This window comes from Diceros bicornis, chromosome 11 (genome assembly GCF_020826845.1).
Source record: "Diceros bicornis minor isolate mBicDic1 chromosome 11, mDicBic1.mat.cur, whole genome shotgun sequence".
NCBI classification, from domain to species: domain Eukaryota; kingdom Metazoa; phylum Chordata; class Mammalia; order Perissodactyla; family Rhinocerotidae; genus Diceros; species Diceros bicornis.
Window position 1 is genome coordinate 67,314,255 of NC_080750.1, and position 20,098 is coordinate 67,334,352.

General features: G+C 48.1%; 1 protein-coding gene across 2 annotated transcripts in view; it reads right to left on the reverse strand.

Annotated features, from left to right (window-relative positions):
- The window catches only part of DPYSL2 (dihydropyrimidinase like 2), a 132,168-nt gene that overhangs the window by 20,863 nt on the left and 91,207 nt on the right, over positions 1 to 20,098 (reverse strand). For both annotated transcript variants that reach the window (XM_058550476.1, XM_058550477.1), the window contains exons 4-7: positions 9,217 to 9,381; positions 6,584 to 6,645; positions 5,993 to 6,073; positions 5,357 to 5,425 (exon numbers count right to left, since the gene is read on the reverse strand). In XM_058550476.1, the coding sequence (XP_058406459.1) occupies positions 5,357 to 5,425; positions 5,993 to 6,073; positions 6,584 to 6,645; positions 9,217 to 9,381 (377 nt within the window). The remainder of the gene's footprint in view (positions 1 to 5,356; positions 5,426 to 5,992; positions 6,074 to 6,583; positions 6,646 to 9,216; positions 9,382 to 20,098) is intronic.

The following is a 20,098-nucleotide window of genomic DNA, read 5'->3' on the forward strand; positions in this document are numbered from 1 at the left end:
GGTCAGTGCACCAAGAGGGTCAGTGCACGGCAGTGTCCCTACACACACAAGAGGGTCAGTGCACGACAGAGTCCCTACACACAAGAGGGTCAGTGCATGACAGTGTCCCTACACACAACGGCGTCAGTGCACGACAGTGTCCCTGCACACAACGGCGTCAGTGTACGACAGTGTCCCTGCACACAACGGGGTCAGTGCACGACAGTGTCCCTACACACAACAGTATCAGTACACATGACAGTGTCAGTGTGTACAATAGTGTCAGTGCACAACAGTGTCCCTACACACAACAATCTCAGTGCATGACACTGTCCCTACACACAACAGTGGCAGTGCACACGACAGCATCAGTGCATACAACAGTGTCAGTACACGACAGTGTCCCTCCACACAACGGTGTCAGTGCATACAACAGCATCAGTGCACGACACTGTCCCTACACACAACAGCATCAGTGCACACGACAGTGTCCCTACACACAACACCATCAGTGCAAGACGGTGTCCCTACACATAGCAGTGTCCCTACACACAACAGTGTCAGTGCACGACAGTGTCCCTACACACAACAGTGTCAGAGCACACAACAGTGTCAGTGCACAACACTGTCCCTACACACAACAGTGTCAGTGCATAACACTGTCCCTACACACAACAGTGTCAGTGCACACGACAGCATCAGTGCACACAACAGTGTCAGTACACGACAGTGTCCCTCCACACAACGGTGTCAGTGCATACAACAGCATCAGTGCACGACACTGTCCCTACACACAACAGCATCAGTGCACATGACAGTGTCCCTACACACAACACCATCAGTGCACGACAGTGTCCCTACACATAGCAGTGTCCCTACACACAACAGTGTCAGTGCACAAGTGTCCCTACACTCAAGTGTCAGTGCATACAACAGTGTCAGTGCACGACAGTGTCCCTACAAACAATAGTGTCAGTGCACACAACAGTGTCAGTGCACAACACTGTCCCTACACACAACAGTGTCAGTGCACATGACAGCATCAGTACACACAACACCATCAGTGCACGACAGTGTCCCTACACATAGCAGTGTCCCTACACACAACAGCGTCAGTGCACGACAGTGTCCCTACATACAACAGTGTCAGTGCACAACAGTGTCCCTACACGTGACAGTGTCAGTGCACACGACAGTGTCCCTACTCACAACAGTGTCCCTACTCATGACAGTGTCAGTACATGATACCCTTTTTACGACCCAGTCCCCCAGCTGTCTGCACACCCCAGTCACACCCTTCTGCAAGGCCCAGTTAGAACATTCCCTTCTCTGTCAAGGATTCTTGTCACCCTCCCCTCTGAGTCCCCACTGTCTTCCCAGATCCCGGAGTCTGACGGCTGCAACTCGCCCAGAGCTCCACCATGTTCTACCCCCTCGCTACTGTCCATCTCCCTCTTTCTCCCCAGCTCGTCTAGAATCCCTTTCAGAAGGGATCACTTCCTCACTCTGTCCCCCACAGGGCCTCCATCGTAATACGTGCTGGGCCCTATTTGTGGATCAGTGGTTTCCAGAGTTCTGCATTTCCTACAGTCTCCCTTCCAATCTTCTCAGCTGACGACTGGGGAAACCCTCCTGGCAACCTCACCCGGTGGGTGGGGAAGAGCAGCAGAGAGCGGCAGGAACGTGTTTTGTGCAGTTCAAGCACAAGTCGGCGATCAATCACAAAAGCGTGAAGGAATACATTTTTGTCTGTCATTAACTACTGTTCACCTGTACAGGCAGTGTCCCCCTGACTGGACTGTGAGGCTCAAGTTCCTTCAGAATGGTTCCATATTTTATTCCCTTTATCGCCCACATAGAGTTTAACACACAACGCATCCCTAGTGATGAACCAAAAAATCGTCACCAGTAACTGTGGGAGAAGGCACCGACTGGTGCCTGGCGCCTCACAGGGCTGTCATAAGGAGGCCCCTGCTCGGGGGAAGCACCACACACTGTGGCCTCCAGGGAGTAGGTGCCTCTGAATCAGCTGAGAAGCAGGTGACCCTGGAAAGCAGAGAAAAGAGAAAGCCCCAAAAGCAGCCTCTCGTGAGACAAGAGGGCCCTCCGAAGGAGCCAGGAGCCCCCATGTTGCAGTGTTCCTGGATCTGTCAGCCCCCAAGGAGCCTTCCTAACCCACTGCCGGGGACTCTGAAATCCTCACAGCAACAACCTCTAAGTGTGCTTTTGGCAAAGGTGAAAGCCATATCAAGGTATTACTATAAATGCTACTGCTACAAGAGAAGGGCTTGGTTTTTGTGGTCAAAATGGCAACCAAGACAACTCTCCTCTGACAGCTTTGGCCTGTCCAGAAAACCCAGGGAGGGCTTGCTTCCTGTTTTCGGGTTTACGGGGCCCTGAGGATGCAGAGCAGACAGCAGGAGAAAGACAAAGCGAGCCCCCAGGAAGGCTCTCTAAAAATTAAAGCAGCGCATGGCTCTCAGAAGTAGCCTCGTGTCATGGGATAAGCGGCATCTACTTCTCTCAGAGAGCAGCATCTTCTCACCCATCTGGACAGCTGGAGCAGGAGGTGTGGCTCCCAGCCAATGAGCTGGATGAAGGTGAGAGTAAACCTTCTAATTAAGCCCAGCCCCAGGTGAGACCACCTGGTTACAGGGGCCCACTGGCTTTATGCTTAGCTTGGGCTCCCGTGTGCATGTGTGTACACACTGAGGCATGGGTCGGGGAAGCAGGCAGGCACTACACTTTCTAGCTTTCTGACACTGGGCAGTCACTTAACCTCAGGCCTCCGGAGTTTCTTTACGTGAGAGAGACAGAGATAACAAGGCTTCACCACAGCACAACTCCGGGCAGCAGCATGCCCAGGGAGTAGGATGTAGATGGGTTCCCTGGACACAGCCATGCCATCTACGTGAATGCTGCCCCCCCTGGAGTCATGTGAAGGAGGCTGTGCTGTGTCTCCCTCCCAGGACAGCCGTAAAGCTTAGACGTGAACTGCTAAGCATGGTGTCTGGCACTTGCTCGGTACCTGCAGGGTGCTCGGTAACTGTCAGCTCTCAATGGGTGCACAAGGAAAAGAAAGAAAGCACTTGAGAGCCACGTCTTCTCTCTGCCTCTCCTGGAGTCCTTGCAGCTCAAAGGCCTGATCCCAAAACTGTTTCCAGACTGAACACAGGACCAACCACCTCCAAGGGGGATGGGGCTGAGGACCATCATGGCTTACGCCATCCTTCCCACCCAGACAGGTTTATCCAGATTATTTAACCTGGTTGAAATGGTCACCAAGGCCAGCTCTGAAGGGGACACAAAGCCAGAGAGAGGAATCTTGAGGGCGTCTGTGCAAGTGAGATGCTGTCTGCACGTGTGTCAGTATGTATACGTGTGTACACAAGTATCTATGTATGCGTGTAAATGTGCATTTGCATGTCTGCATAGCATTTCATTGTGTGAATGTGTGTTTGTGCGTGTGCATGTGTATGTGTACGTGTGTGCTTGTGTGTGTGTGTGTGCATATGTATAAAACCAGCCTCAAGTACTTTTAGCGTCAGCTACTAAGACTGTCTCCCTCTCTCCTGCAAGCTGCCTCCCTGAGGTCAGTGACCACCAGCCATGGTCACAGCATGGGGCTCCCCAGAGCTAACACAGGGGCCTAAAGATGTCACTTTAGCCTCCTTCACCCTCATGCTGGCTCTGGCTCATCCCCTACAGCTTTGTAGCAAGCACAGGAAGACTGGACGGCTATGAAAGGACCTATCTGCCATGGCCTGGAGAGAGACCACAAAATATCGAAAATTTAATAGCTTCTATCCTTTCACCTGGAGAGACAAACACGTCTTCAGGACCTCAGATGGTGCCAAAGATGCCCTGGTGTGCATGTGTCTCTGTGTGTGTGACTGTGTGTGTGTGTGTAACTGTGTGTCTCTGTAACTGTGTGTGTCTCTGTGTGTGTGCCTGTGTGAGTCTGTGACTATGTCTGTGTGTGTCTATGTATGTGTGTGTAACTGTGTGTGTCTCTGTGTGCGTGCCTGTGTGAGTCTGTGTGTATAACTGTGTGTGTGTCTATGTATATGTGTGTAACTGTGTGTGTCTGTGTGAGTCTGTGTCTCTGTGTGTGTGTATAACTGCGCGTCTGTGTAACTGTGTGTCTGTGTGTGTTTGCATGCATGCAGTAAGGGCAGAACGAGAAGCGTAGACCCTCAATGTGTGCAAGACATTCCAAGTGGCTTCCACCTTCTCTTTTTTCTGCCTCTTTGTTACATTTGTTCTCCTTTTCCAGCCTCACCCAAAGTCTGAAGAAAACGGCTATGGATACATGCCACTTCACCCCCACACTAGGCAGCCTGTTGATGGCACTTTTGATGTCAAACCAGCATGAATCCATTTTCCTTCTAGGGGAGCAGACGCCCCTTCCACCCACGGGTCCTAACATGAATGCCTCCCAGATTCAGAGGGTGCATCCTAGGTCTGAAGTTGTGCGATATGGTGGCACTGGTCCCACTCATACTCTTGTCAAGCATCTCCCTCAACCTGTTTCCAGAAGGAAAAATCAGAATTTTAAGCCGACATCCAGTTCCTTGATGACTTTTCATCTGCCCTTCTCTGCACGGTGCCTTTTCCATCAGGGACTTTTTTCCCGTAAGAAAAAAGTCGGTGACTCCATGAGACCCCCCCAGCATTCTCTTGGCTCAGAGGCACCAGATCCTCAAAAGCCTGACCTTGAGCCTTTCATTAGGGAGCCTACTCTTGAGAAGTATTGAAAGGCCACAAATTCTAATTTAGAAAAACAGATTCTCCATCACATAAGATGTAAGTGTCCCCCTTCTAACTTATAAGCCTCACCATCCAAGACTGACTCTCAACCCTTGTGCCAGCAAGGACTCTGCTTGTAATTTTCCCTCCCCAATACTGAAAGATTCTGTCTACCAAACCCTGCTGATTATGTTATACCCTGTGCAGACTTACAACCGGAAAAACTTACAATTCCCCTTATGCTTTTTAGACATTTAGAAGAGCTTTTAGATCCCAATGACTATGTTTTGGTGACTAGTAAGATTTTGGAGGCACCAAGTTATGAACCACAAAGCCCAGACTGCAGGATGCTAATAAACAGCTGTCTGTATCTACCCAAGAAAGCGCTGGGAGAATTAGACACAGAAAGAGGAGTCTTCAGGCTAAAAAATCCACACTGTTTATCCCACAGCTCAATCTAACACTTCACTCTGCCTGTTAGACACACACACGGGTAACCTACGACTTCTCACAGGGACCACAATCAGCAACTAGAAGCCCCATTCTGGACAGGCAGGAAGTGGGTTCCATGTGGCTCTGGCAGTGCCCAAGGGACACCAATTCCCGCATTCCACTCACAGATGCTCACCTCCTCAGGCCGGCTCAGCACATGTCCCTCGGGACCCGTGATGCCCAGATCCAGGATCCTCTGCTGTTCCTGCAATGTTGAAAGAAAGCCAGGCTGTCAGGGAGAGCTGAACTGCAGAGGGCTCTGATTGCTAGAGACCTGGGTAAAAATTCTTCAGGCAAGACATAAAAATGGCATTTTTATGTCTCGGCCCTCATCCCAAGACCCCATGAAGGGAAGGGCTCACCACACTGTTCCCAGACCTGCATGAGCTAAGACAGATCAATTAAAGCCTCCCAAATATGTCCAGCTACTCCCCCGCGATGCTGAAAGCCAATGTGTTCCCAGCCATGAGCTACAGCGTAAAATGTCTGTGTGACTAGGGGGTCCATGTTCCCCACGCCACAGGCAGCACTGAGAGAAATGACTTCTCCGTGGAAAAGGAACAGCCGTATGTCCTGCAGAACACACTGAGAGGCGCGAGTGTCACCAACATTCACACCGTTGGTGAGACTGCTAGCACAGTGCCCCAGGACGGTCACATCAGGTCACCCTGCTTTTCCTCCTCAGAGGTGAACTACAGAATTTGCTTCACTTTCCTGAGCCTGCCTCTTGCCTGGTAGGTCATGAAGTAATGATGAAGAGGAAAGCACCCACCTCTGCAATGATGTCGCCATTTTCTGCGTGGACTTGGGCAATTGCACCAATATCCCGGATCACGCTCAATACTTCATAGATCTGAGAAAGGGAGGCGTGGGATCAGACACAGAGACTTTCACCTTCCTGTCGGCCATAGGGATCAGAAACAGCTCCCTCTGGCTGTTTCTGTTAAGGCCAGCTTTTTGGACATGCCCCAAGGACAATGTTTCCAGCCACATGCGGCAGAAGAGGACCTCCCAGTAACTGAGAGGCAGCGTAACCTAAAAGGATGTGGATCAGGAGTGAGCAGCTCATGGATGACACCCGGCTCTGCACCAGGTGTGCTAAGGAGGCTCTGAGCACATCTTGGCCATGCCATCCTACGGCAGATGATTCCAGAGCCTGGTGGAACACTGGTCCTGGGGGCCAGAGCCCTGGGGTCAGACCCCCGCTAAAGGCAAAGTTACGTCAGGGACTTCATCCACCAGCCACTGTCCATGAAGCCAAGGGATGTACATACACTGAAGGCAGCTTCCAAGATAACAGCAGGGGCCCAAATGAACCAAATGCCAGTAAGCCAGTGAGTTCAGAAAAGATGACTCTTCTTACCTGGGAATCTGTTAGCTGGAAACGATCTTTGAAAGCCATGTATACGAGGAAGGAATTTACCCCTGGTGGACAGACAGAATAGAGAAGTGGAGATTTGACTTCAATAGATAAAACAAAACCAAATAATCTGGAAGGGAATAAGAAAGTTATAATACTATGTATATGTGTGTATAGAGAGAGACAGAGAGAGAGAGACAGACAAAGACAGACAGAGATGGAAACAGAGACAAAAGAATAAAGCAAATAGGGTAAAATATAAACAACTGGGGAATCGGGGAATAGGGTGCACAAGAGTTCTTTTTAATATTCTTACAATTTTCTCTAAGTTTAAAATTATATCAAAATTAAAAGTTGCCCATATTTGTACACTCATACACATACATACCAGCATTATTCACAACAGCCAAAGGGTGGAAGCAGCCCAAGTGTCCACTGACAGATAAACGGATAAACAAAATGGGGTCTATCCATGCAAATACTATTCAGCCTTAAGCAGGAAGGAAATTCTGACACATGCTACAACATGGAGGAACCCTGAGGACACAATGCTAAGTAAAATAAGCCAGTCATAGAAGGACAAATACTGTAGGATCCCACTTATACGTCAAATTCATAGAGATAGAAAGTAGAATGGGGGTTCCCAGGGGCTGGGGGAAGAAGGGAATGGGGAGTTATTGTTTAATGGGTACAAAGTCTCAGTTTGGAAAGATGCAAAGTTCTGGAGATGGATGGTGATGATGGTTGCACAACAATGTGAATGTACTTAATGCCACTGAACTGTACACTTAAAAATGGTTAACATGGTAAATTTCATGTTAGGTTGTATTTTACCACAATTAAAAGTTAAAAATTAAAAACAAAAGTTGCCCCCAACTGTTGTGACTTTAACAAGAAAATGAATTAGAAGATTCTGTAGATGAAGATGTATAATAAATGTCTTTTCTTTGGTAAACAGACTGCCCTCCAAGCTCATTTTTAACAAACATTTTTAAATAAAAGGTCCATGAGTGCAACAAGCAGATGTCGCAATTCTCATCCTGGCATTTTAGAATTCTTGCCTCCAGAGGAACCAGACCGAGAATGCCTGCACGACATCCATCACAGTGGTAAACAATCGTACTGACAACCTTCTAGCCTTGGAGCTTAATTCAAGCCACTGAGGGTGCTGGAAGCTGCCCGAGTTCAATGACTCGGGACATCCTGGCCCTTCTCTTCTGCTAGGCAACAGTTGCTATGGTAACCTTCTTGGCTGATTTGAAGTAAATTCATTATAAGTATCAAAGTTAAATCCATTTGAGTCCCAGTATTCTCAAAAGTGAGAAAGGTCAAAGGTTAGCTATTTTCTTTTATGTGGGACCTTCATACCTGAAAGAATCTTAGGCTATCTAGTTCAACACCCTCACGTGATAGATTTTGTGTGTGTGTGTGTGTGTGTGTGAGGAAGATCAGCCCTGAGCTAATAACATCTGATGCCAATCCTCCTCTTTTTTTCTGAGAAAGATTGGCCCTGGGCTAACATCAGGGCCCATCTTCCTCTACTTTATACGGGACACCGCCACAGCATGGCCTGACAAGCGGTGCGTCGGTGCATGCCTGGGATCTGAACCTGCGAACCCCAGGCCACCGCAGCGGAGCCCATGCACTTAACCACTACGCTACCGGGCCGGCCCCCGTGACAGATTTTTTTAAAAACTGAGACTCATAAAATGTAAGTGATTTGCTCTAGGTCATACAGCTAGGCCACACTAGGGCAAACATGCTCTTTGTGCAAGAGCAGAGACAGAAACCCAAGACTCTAGATCTTCACTCTGGGCTTTTTCTACCACATCCATGCCTAGAGATTTCCCTCCTGCCATTTTACTTGGAGGTCATGGTACTTCTGAGCCTAGAAGTCCCAGAACCCTAAAGCAATAGATGCTTCCCTGATGGCTGAGATCCAGTGAAGTCAACACGTGACCCTAGGAGTCTAGTCCATAGCCAAGCTCCAGGAGACCCTGGAAGACAATGTGGTATGGCAACACCACCTAAACCACCCCCCTCAGGTTCCTGTGAACAAGAGTCCCAGGGGCACCTTGAGGTAGTTATAGTCTTCCAGCCTCCCTGGGAATCTTTCAGAACCCAATTCCTGGAATCTTGCTCCCCAAAATAGTCCCGTGGAACAAAAAAGATCCCTCAGGTTGCCCCAGAGCCTCATTACCCTCAAATCTACCCCGGTTCTTCCACGTTTGCAGAACAATGCTGTTCAAATCCTCTACTCTCCTAAGACCGCCCAGAATCCTCACTGGGATATTCACCGATATCCTTTGAGGGCAATCGCTCTTGAAGCCTCAACTCCCCACCTGGCTAGGTCACACAATTCCCTCAAACCAATAAGCTGTGAGCAGTCGTTACATAAGAACAGGTCCCCCTAATAAGGCTCATGTTCTCATATCAAAGCTTCTATTGCTGCACTGGGTTTGGCCACCTCCAACCAGCATGAACTGTAGCCCATGCCCTCTCTCCTTGCAGGCAAGGGGGTGAGGCACAAAAGGGATCTATAAGCATTATTCACAGAGCTTTTCTTCACAGAGCTGTGCCAGCTCATAGACTGAAATGGAAATATCCCCAGAAGGTGTCGGGTCGGCGCAACGTACCGTGGTCCTTCACCAGGGCCTCCATCTCCTCTTGGATGCCCTTATGCCACTCAGTGATGTCCACGTGCAGAGAGTAGTCGCAGCAGGACTTGCTGTCGGCCCATTCCCTCCACTGGTCGAAAGCAGCCAGCAGGCTTGTCCCAGGCTCGGGAACGACATGGTCAACTAGAAAAGAACAGAGATTTGTCATCATCAAGAGAAACCTTAAAGGCCACAGGGCAGCAGGTGTTTTCCCATTTCAATCCTGAACAAGGCTTCTCAAGTTCAAAATCGAGATGGTGATCTCTATAACCAGCTTCTAAGAATCCACTTAAGCCAGCTGACTACCCAAGAGCGAGAAAGCAGAAAGGAAAAACTTGGCATGGCATGACTGCTCCAGTGAAACCACGCATGAACTGCCCAGATCTGATTTCCCAGCTCAAAACCCCTGAAAGCCCACACCTCAGGCACTTTTCACGGACAATGAGTCCTTATGGACAATGGCAGTGTCAAATGGCCGGCCAGAGCCGCCAAACCCCTCTCTGTGTTGATAGCTGCTTGTGAGACGCCCCCCTAGAGGACAGGGAACTTGAAGATGCTGGACCGGAGCCATGTAGACTGGGCCTTTTAAATGCTCCTTGGCATATCCACTCTCTCATCTCCACTTGTATTTCTCCAGCATAATACCACTTTGTAATTTAAGGGAGATCTTTCAACTTAAGAGTTCAAAGCATTTGAAAACCGTGGTTATCGTTGTATTATTATTGAGCTAGGCTGATAGAGGACAGAGGACTCTGGAATTAGGCTGACCTGAGATTGTTTCCTGGCTCCACAACCCACCAGCAAGGCACTCTTGGGTAAACTATTTCATCTCCACTACCCGAAGTTCCTGTGCTGGTTTAAAATAGAGATATTACCTACCATGTACGTAGGTAGGTACGTATGAGGATTGTTATGAGGATTAACTGAGACAGCATATCTATCAACCGTATTTCACTCCTCTATTTAAATCCTCCAATGGCTTCCTCTTGCTCTTCAGATAAAGATTAAAGTCCCCACCAAGGTCTACAAGACCCTGACCAGCTTGGCCCCTGCCTACCTCTACAGCATCACCCTGGACCGTCTCCCCCTTGCACTCTGCTCTCCAACCACACCAGCTGCTTTTCAGTTCCTACAACAGCAGCCTGCTCCCTTCTGCCATAGGGCCTTTGCACATTATTGTCTCTCTTAGGTCTTGGAGAGCTCTCACCCAGTTACCATGATGACAGGAGGTTTACCAGAACTATTAATGACCCATCTTCTACACAGGGACACTAGAATACAAACTGAAATGACTTGTCCAAGGTCAAATCAAATTTATGCAACAAAGAAGATAAAACCCAGGATTCTTGATGCCCAAAGCAATGAATCATTCTTCTAAATAAAGTATTAGATTTTCTACACGCAGGTAAGCAGTTCTCAGCTAAGAAAATGCCAACCCAGGCAATGTTAGTGAGCTCAGATTTCTGAAATGAATCAAATCTTGCAGATGCTGCTAAATTGTAATCAACTGAGCTTGGCTTTATATGTCTCAAAAATATGGACATCTACGCTGAATTTTCTTTTGATAAATTTTACTTTGTGTAAGTAGTAGTATATGTAATGAAATGGGTACATACATAGCTGGTACTGTAAGAATATAATGTCATCTAATGAAAGCAATGAGAATGTACACTTGTAATGCAAGCCTGTCCCATTTGTAAAATGCTAACACTGAAACCCTGACAAAACAATTCCAATTTTCTTCTTAAATTGTGTCCCCCAACCCTCTGAAAAAAAAAAAAAAGAGGATAACACGACTTTGTAGCAATCACAATTTGGACAGAATCTCCCCAGGCTTCATCTGTTGTCCTCGTCCAAACCACTATTCATAAGCAGCCAGAAGGATCTTAAACCTTTCATCAGATCCTGTCCCTCTCCTAATTAAATCCTGTCCACCATCTTTAGAGTAAAATTCAAACTCCTTCTCTTGGTCCTGCAATCCGGTCCTGGCTCATCTCTCCACTCTCTGCCCCCTGCCCCCTGCCACCACCATCAGGCCACCCGGGCCGTGTTTTACTCTGACCTGCCCAACCCCTCCTCACCTCCAGGCCTCTGTACAAGCAGTCTCCTCTCCCTGGAAACCCCTCCCCTGGCTCTTTACTCGGGCCTCTCCTCCTCCTCCTTCTCATCAGGCTGAACGTCACCATCCCAGGATCGCATCACCATGTGCAGGAGTTTCTGTATCAGTTTCCCTAGTGTGCTGACTCCCTACTAGGATGTCAACTCCCTGAAAGCAGGAAGTGGATGCCTAGATAGAGGAAGTGCTCAGTAAATATTTTCAATAAACGGATCGATGTTCCCTTCCAGCTCACATTCCACACTGCAAGAGCAGGTCCAGCATAGAAGGAGGTGCTCTCCTGGGAACACAACCAGATTTTCCTGCTCAAGCCCAAGCATACGTAAGATCATCTGGTGCCATGCTGCTCAAACTTCAGGGTTATAAGAATTCTCTCGAGAGCGTATAAAACACAGGTTCGCGGACATCACCCCCAGAGTTTCAGTTTCAGCAGGTCTGGACTGGGACCTGAGAATTTGCATTTTTAATAAGCTCCTGGGAGCTAAAGAGTCCACCTTGGACCACTTTGAACATCACTAATTGAGTGCAAATCCTTTCAGATTTACTTCTCCTGTCACCTCCATTCACTCAGAGCCATTTTACTGCAAGGGTCCCATTGACCACCCAACAATATCATCACTTATAAATACCATCAGGTTCCCTGGCTGTAATACCATGGCTTCCCATCATATCCAAAAATAGCTCCTAGAGTTATGAACCCTTGAAAACTCAGGATAGACAAAGCTGAGGGCTTCAGGGAAATAAACATATTTCCTCCAAGAGCTAATGACACTCAGAAACGTGTCCACGAAAAGTCTCCACATGTTTTCCCACAGATCTCTTTCCATAGAAGCTCTCCTGGGAAGAGCTGCTCCAGGGAAGAGAGCAGAATGTCACGCTTCCTTCCGGAAGGAGCAGATTCCCCACTGAGCGCACAGCCTGAAAACGACTTGCCCCGAACCCACAGCCCTTTTCTCTGGTGACTTTCCTAAGCTATCCGCCCCTGGAGGAGCCTGGCTTTTGCCTTGGAGCTGACTTCTCTCCACTCGTGCGAGACATGAGGGAAAGCGCATCAACCCCGCCTTCCAGCGGACTGTGGGGTCAATGAGGCCCAAGTTCTGGTTCTGGTTCCTGCTGCAGGGCCTTCTCACTGAACAATTTTTGGAACCTCCATTTCTTCACCTATAAAACATGGCCCGCCCTACTGTGAGGGCTGCAAGAAGTTTAAGAAAGCGTGTGCGAAAGCACCTGGCAAATGTCTGGCACACACTGAGTTTTCATTCCCTCAGGATGAGCAATCGGAAACCCCACTGTGGTTTCAGTGGGAGGCCGTGAATGTGGTTTATGAGGGAGCCCAGAATATGCCCCAGGACAGTGGCCTGAATTTAGGCCTGAATTTAAAACCAATGTCTAGAAGTGCTTTCATCTAGAAGACACTAGCTATTTCCAAAGGACTAGCATTCCTTCTCTTAAAACTGTCAAAGGACCCTAAATTTTTTTATTGAGATGTAATTCACATACTATACAATTCACCCATTTAAACTGCGTAATTCAATGGTTTTTAGTCTAGTCACAGAGTTGTGCAACCATCGCCACAATCTAATTGTAGAACATCACCCAAAAAAAGAAACCCCAGACCCATCAGCAGGCCCTCCCCCTGCCCTCCTATCCTTGCTACTCCCGGCCCTAAGCAATCACTAACTTGCTTTCTGTCTCTATAGATTTGCCTATTCTGGACATTTCATATAAAAGGAATCATACAATATGTGGCCTTTTGTGTCTGGCTTCTTTCACTCAGCATAATGCTTTCAGGGTTCATCCACATTGCAGTGTGTCAGCACTCCATTCCTTTTCATTGCCCTCACTGGTTCTGGTATCTGATTTTTACGTTTATTGGATAACGGCAAAGTGTTAGACACAGAGTAAACAAGCTGCTCCTTGAAATTTATACAGGACTCCCTTGGAGTAGTATTTGAAAGACTCTAATTTTTTTAACTTTTTATTTTGAGGTAAATGTAGCTTCATACGCAGTTGTGAGAAATGATACAGAGAGATCCTCAGACCTTCCACACAGCGACGCCCAGGGGTAACGTCTTGCCCAACTTCAGCACAACATCACAACCAAGAAGTCAACGCTGACATAATCCAAGACCCTAGTTTTTAAAAGGCCAGTGCGGTTGGTATTTCTGACCAGTTCTCAAGGGGCCCTTCGTATTTAAAACACAGAGAGAGGCCAGAAAAGTCATCACCGCGTCCCTGTTCTGGAATTGAAGAGACGAGCAGGAACCACATTCCAAAAATCTGCCAGGGGCGATAAGCAGGTAGAGAGAAGGAAGAGGGGGGACAGCCCTGCCAGGTCCCCTTTTTGGCTCCCAGCTTCTTTGAAGCCTCACACCCAGTCGCAGGAAGGGGCAGTTCTACACACACCACCCGCGCCCCCGGGATACCTACTCTATCAGAATCACCCATCGTCAGCCTCCCATTCCAGAATCATCACTGCTCATTCTCTAGTCCCAGCACCTAATTGCGTGTGCGTCAGTCTCTCCCTTTTTCATCTTAGATAAATTAATGGACTTGAATGAAAAGCAAACCACCAGGGAGATGACAACACAAGCCACCGCTGGCTTATCTACAGCGTCCTCGAGCTGGCATCCACTCAGCAAAATGCCGGGTGACCTATTCAACGAGGAATGGCTTTTGTTGGTGGAGAGATAAGAACCTTTGGGAGCCTGGCCGGCCAGTTAGAATAACATGGTTTTGTTCTGAAAAACAGGCAGAAAAGGAAGAGAAGACACCTGCCCCTGGGAATCTAAGGGGTCCCCAGAGAGGTGGTGGAGGACAGATGGGGTCAGACGCCTGAGTTCTGGCAAGTTCTGCCGCTTATTCATCACGTGACTTTGGGCAAGATATTCAACCTCCCTGGGCTTCAGCTTCCTTATCTGTAAAATGGGGCTAATATTGGTACCTGACCCATAGGGTTCTAGTGAGGTGTAAATGAGCTAATACGGGAACAACTCAGAAGAGCGCCTGGTACATGGACGAGCTCAATAAACACAGCAAGAAGACAAGGTTCTAGTCCTTTACAAGGAAAACTGTCTGGCATTAACCCCTCCGTGAAGTATGTGGGGGCCTCTAAAGCACACGGTTACAGGGCTAACTACTTGCCTTGTGCAAATCCACTGCTTCTCCTGCAACACAAGGAAGCATTGTTCTCAGAGCTGGAACCATCTAGAATGTTTGTGCCTGATTTTCTCATCTACAAACTGATGACAATAACGTACCTCACAGCATTTTTTGAGTGTTCACTGAGAAGGTGTTCGTAAACTACAAAGCACTCTTCAAATATGACCAGTTATCATTCATCTTCTCTTCTCTGTGTCCCCTAAAGCACTAAGCCAAAGGACGGGCACACAGAAGGTGCTCAATAAGCACAGGAGAGACCAAACATCATCATGCATGCCTCTGGCAAACAAGGCCTTGGCCAACTCTAGCCCCGGAGCTCCGGGGCCTCTTCCTCCCAGGGGCCCAGCCACGGGACTTCACGATGGAACACACCAATCTAAGACGCCCTGGAGCTCCACCAGAGTCCTCAGAGCACACAGCTTTCCTGTGGGTCTGCCATACAGACTCCCGTGGCTGGTTTTTAAATCCCCCAAAGGCCGGCGAGGGGCCCCACTGCCTTAGGTTAGTTAACACCGGCCAAACAAAGAGTGACTAACTTTAACGCAAGTGTAATTCTCATACTTCAAAGACAGGAGTAACAGTAAAAATAATTAATATTTATTGAACACTTTCTATGTGCCTGGTACTATTCTATGCATCTTCCACGGATTATCTCATTTAATCCCTACATCAGCCCCTGAGGTTGGAGCCAGCGTCGGCTCCAGGTTTCAGGTGAAGAAGCTGAAGGACAATGAGATTAAGTGACGTGCTCGTGTTCCTTAAGACGCACCCAGCAGAGAGCCTGGCATACAGCAGGGGTGCAACGCTCACACCACCCGAGCCTTGGCCAAGTGAGGCCCTTGGCAGAACTCTGGGAGGTCGGCGATAATGTGGTCTGAGCTGGTGCAGCTCCTGACCGGCAGAGGTGGACTGTGACCCCAGGATGTGACTCCGGAGCCCTTACTGTCAAAAGAGGGTGGGGAGGGGTGGTTGAGAAGGGAAATGCAGTCCTAGCCCTTTATATATTCTACCTACGGCGAGTAGTTCACCAATTCAGTCACCAGAGAGGAAAGCCGTGGAATCAGCCCCACAGTCGCAGGCTATTAACACAGAATCCTAACCGCTCGGACCGAGGCACTTGGGTAATCCCCTATTTCTCTCTTTCCCAAACTTTCTTTAATGTAATCTTGCTTTTAAAACTAAACAAGTACATTCATATAAACCAAGCGGAGTTGTCAGTAATTGTGCAGCATCCAGCGAGCACTGCTAGAATCATTAAGCCAGAATCTGGGGGGAACAAGGACCGAGGCAAGATCCAGTAAAATGTATTTATAAAACAAAGAGCCTCTTCAGAGATCTGATCATCAGCCAGCTTTGGAGGAAACAAAGAGGTAGGAGATATAAACCATGTCCTTAAAATGTTTAAAAACTAGTTGGGGACAAAAAACTACGTTAAAAGCTACACATCAGAAACGATTCTGCTTGATCCTCGTGCTCCTGCCCTCTTCCCGCCCATCCTTCCCACCAAGCTCTGGAAAGAGCCGGATGTTGGTGATGCCCCCACTTTCTTGCCTCCCATTCACTGTTCGCTCCACCCTGCCAGCACCATCAAACGTGCTCCTGATTCATCCCATCCCTGCTCCCCCACCCACACCACCCTCCGCGGCCTTGGGGTGACCGCCCTCAGCATCGCGGCTCCGGCTGCCCACGCCCGCCCCAGCTTCTGGACAGCGCTCTGCAAGTTCGCCTCCCGCTTCTCTGAATAATTTTCCCCAGGCTCCTCTTTCTCCCCCACATTTTCCAGGAGCTCTGTCCTGCTTCATTAGATTCACTCACATTTCTGACGTTTATTCAAAAGATCCTGAGCTGGGGATCTGAACAGTGGAACAGCAGGTCCTTCTTCGGCTGGCCCGCATGGAGCTCCTTATTTCTTGCTCTCGTCTGTCTTCTTTTTCTTCTCTTTCCTTCCAGTCAGTCCTCACTTTCCTCCCTCCTGATCTCCTTCCTCCCCATTTCTCTGCTTCCCACAGTCTTCTGCATCTTGGGATCAGCACTCACCAGCTGGATTTGGGGATCTGCCCTCTTCAGTCGCAGGCAAATCCCCATGATAAGTACCTGGATGCAGGTGGGACCCAGGTGGGACCGGCTACAGCACCTGTCAGGTGCTGGCTCCAGCTGCACAAAGAAAACTGCCCGTCCAGAGGCTGAGAATGGGCACATGGAGCTTCCCACACTTGCAATCCACACCCCCTGCCCACCAGATTTCCCTTCCCGTGGCCTGGGCCCACTGGAATGAGGTTACCATTTCTTCCAGACTGCTGGAAGATGACTCTGGGAGTCCAGGAGTCAGAGCTGGGGACCGAGGGTAGGCAAAGAGAGATGGGGAGCAGGGTAGAAGAAGGCCCAGATTCCCAACCCAGTGTTATTTCTGATTCTAAAGATGATCTTGGAAAGGTATCTTTGGCTTTTCACTCCATTTTCACAATTTATCACAGGCATAACCAGAGCTCCCCACTTTAGGGGAATATATTTATCCCTCCAGACATATTTTTAAATGGGAATGAGACCATTGAACCATGTTTAATTTCATACCCCTGTTTGCACTTATTTGATAGCAATAGTATCAGCCTCACATCGGTATAGCTTTTTAGCAGTTCACAAAGTGCCATCACATACCTTATCTCATTTGATGCTCAAACTAGGTAAGAGATGGGGAAGTTGGGTGCCACAAGACTTGCCTGCAGTCGTGCAGACACTAACTCAAGAGCTGGAACCCAAACCTGCCTTGTTTTACAGCCTTTGCTAACCACCACCTTCTTGGCATTTCTACAAATAGCACTCACCTCAACTTTCCATATCTAAACCCTTTTCTATCACTGAAAACATATGTAGGTTCACTTAAGTGGGCAGCTGACGAACTTAACCCATGGACAGAGGGGGAAATAGCCAATGCTAGTTCATGAAAGTCAATTTGGGGCATCAGGTAAAGAGTGTGTCAAAATGTCAGCACCTCATAAATCCTTTTCTTTGAGGCTTGGTTAGCTTGCACACAGTCTCCTTGCACGCAAGATCAAAGGCCAGGCTAATGAAACCTGTGTGTGGGAATGGAGGGTCATTTATAATGCGTAAATCCTTGAAGAGTGACAAACCCAACGATGAGCAGAAGTCTCCTTGACTCATCAAAAGCAGACAGAGAGAGACTGGGAGAGCCCGAGAGCCCATCTGTAGGCAGCATAGGGTCAACGTTCCCAGGAAGGGGCCCACCAGAGTCCACCGGTGGGCATGGGGAGGGAGTGTCCAAAGTGACCCACTCGCCCAGAAAGGGCTTGACTTGAAAATCAGCCTCTGAGGCAGGAGCTGGTAGTTTGCTCTCCATTCACTCAGAGTGGATATGCATGGGATGAGTAGCGCCTGCAGGGAAGGTTTCAACAAACTGCGAATGGTGAGAACAAATCTGGAGGAGCACTGTTTAACCACCAGGAGTGCTTAAAGGACTTCAGTGGTTTGTGCACAATGATGCTACTAATCACTCACAAGTCTTACTTATTGATACAAGCAAGTCGGGCAGACTCGACTCAAAGAGACTGTTAGTGGCTAGAGTCAGGTTCAGATCCAGGGACCCTTAGAAATGGTTCTGTCTTTTTACTACCGAGGAATCTGAGTCCCAGAGAAGTTTCAAGAGTTGCTAAAAGACACATACGGAGATGTAGCAATACCAAAATTAATCCTAGGTCTGAATCCAAAATGTGTACTATTTCCTTTACTTTTTTTTAATAATAGGAGAAAATATTACCTATAATCCTGCCATCCTAATAGAACCTATGAATCTTTTTCTCTATCTTCTTCCAGATCTGTCATGTGCATATATTTTATGTGGGTGTAATCACAGGGCACGCTCACTTTTAATTGTGGCTTTTTTAATACCATGTTGTCTTAGAATCTTCATAATTCAATTTTTTATGAGAGCTACTCTTGAGGGAAACCACTATAACTTTCTTAACCATTCCCCGATGTTGAACCTATAGATTGCTTCCAATTTTCCTCTATTATACGTAATGTTCTTATGAAGATATTCACACAAATAACTCTCCCCCATTTTTTTTTAATTTTTTATTTATTTATTTTTCCCCCAAAGCCCCAGTAGATAGTTGTATGTCATAGTTGCACATCCTTCTAGTTGCTGTATGTGGGACGCGGCCTCAGCATGGCCGGAGAAGTGGTGCGTCGGTGTGCACCCAGGATCCGAACCCGGGCCGCCAGCAGCAGAGCACACGCACTTAACCGCTAAGCCACGGGGCCGGCCCAACTCTCCCCCATTTTAAATGGTTTTCTCTAGAGTTGGGATTCCTGGATGAGCCACGGTTCTTAATACAGATGATCATGTTGCATTACAAAAGTGTCACCACTTTACACTGCCACCACCAACACAACAGGATGTCACTCCAGCCAGTGCTGGTATTTCATCTTATTTGCTAACTATTTAAGGGGGTAAAAAACAAAGCTCTTTCACTATACCAGGCCATCTCTGTTTCAGATAAATGGCCACCTTCCAAGACCCAAATAGGGGACTGAGTAATACATGAGATGAGATCAACCAGCTGTACAAAGAAGTCACTGACACCTTAACAAGAACATGATCAAATGGCTACATCCACCATCTTAGTTCTAGTGACCCCTCAACACTTCTCTCCGCTTTGTCAACCTGAGCCCTGAGATGATCCCCAGTAAGGCCACCTTGTTAGGCACACAAGACGTAGGCAAGGCAGCACAGACCTGGAGAGAGCCCAGGCCCCTAAGCCCCCGGTGTACAGAGAGAAGCTTTGCTTTGTCTCAGCTCCATGTATGTCCACAGATAGACACTTAATAGAAAGTGCCATCCCCAAAGCAGGATGACGAAATCGTGGCCTGGGGAGAAGGCAAGGAGAGCCAAAGGTCAAAATTCCAGCCAAATTCATTAGAATGCAAAGCTTCAAACTTCAGGTCAACGTAGAAGTTCTCCAAGAGATGTTGAAATTGTTGGCTAACTGTGGGAGAGGGTTCTGTTTCCTGTAATTAGACAGGCATTCTGAGTCTGAGTCTGAAAAGAAGCCGAGTTTCGTGCATCTCATATCCACGCAACAGTGGGAGAAACACAGAGTTTGCTTCAGGCTAGCATTTCGATCCTGGAATTCTTCTAAGCATTCCGAAGTCGCGGGGACAGACTACTCACACACAGGGACTTCACTGGCCCTCAAACACCAAGCTCAGAAACCTGGGCCTCAACACCACCATCTGAAAAGCTGGGCTGAAACATGCTTTCGTTCATGAAGGAAATGTTAGAGAACCAGTAAAAACAGTGCGAGGTGAGTACGGTCTCCAATGCCGAACTGTCCCCACTGACTGTGCTGGGAACAGGACCACGATGAAAACCCACAGCGAGCACACCACAGACGCACAGGGCTTTGGCTCCCAAGTTTACTTGTCTGGGGTTGAATCTATGCTCTGCTACTGACTAGTTCCAGGACCTTGGGCAAGTTACTTAACCCCCCAGTGCCTCAGTTTCCCCATGTGCAAAAAGAGAATAGCAACAGTGCCCACTTCACGGTATAGGGGTTAAAAGCATGA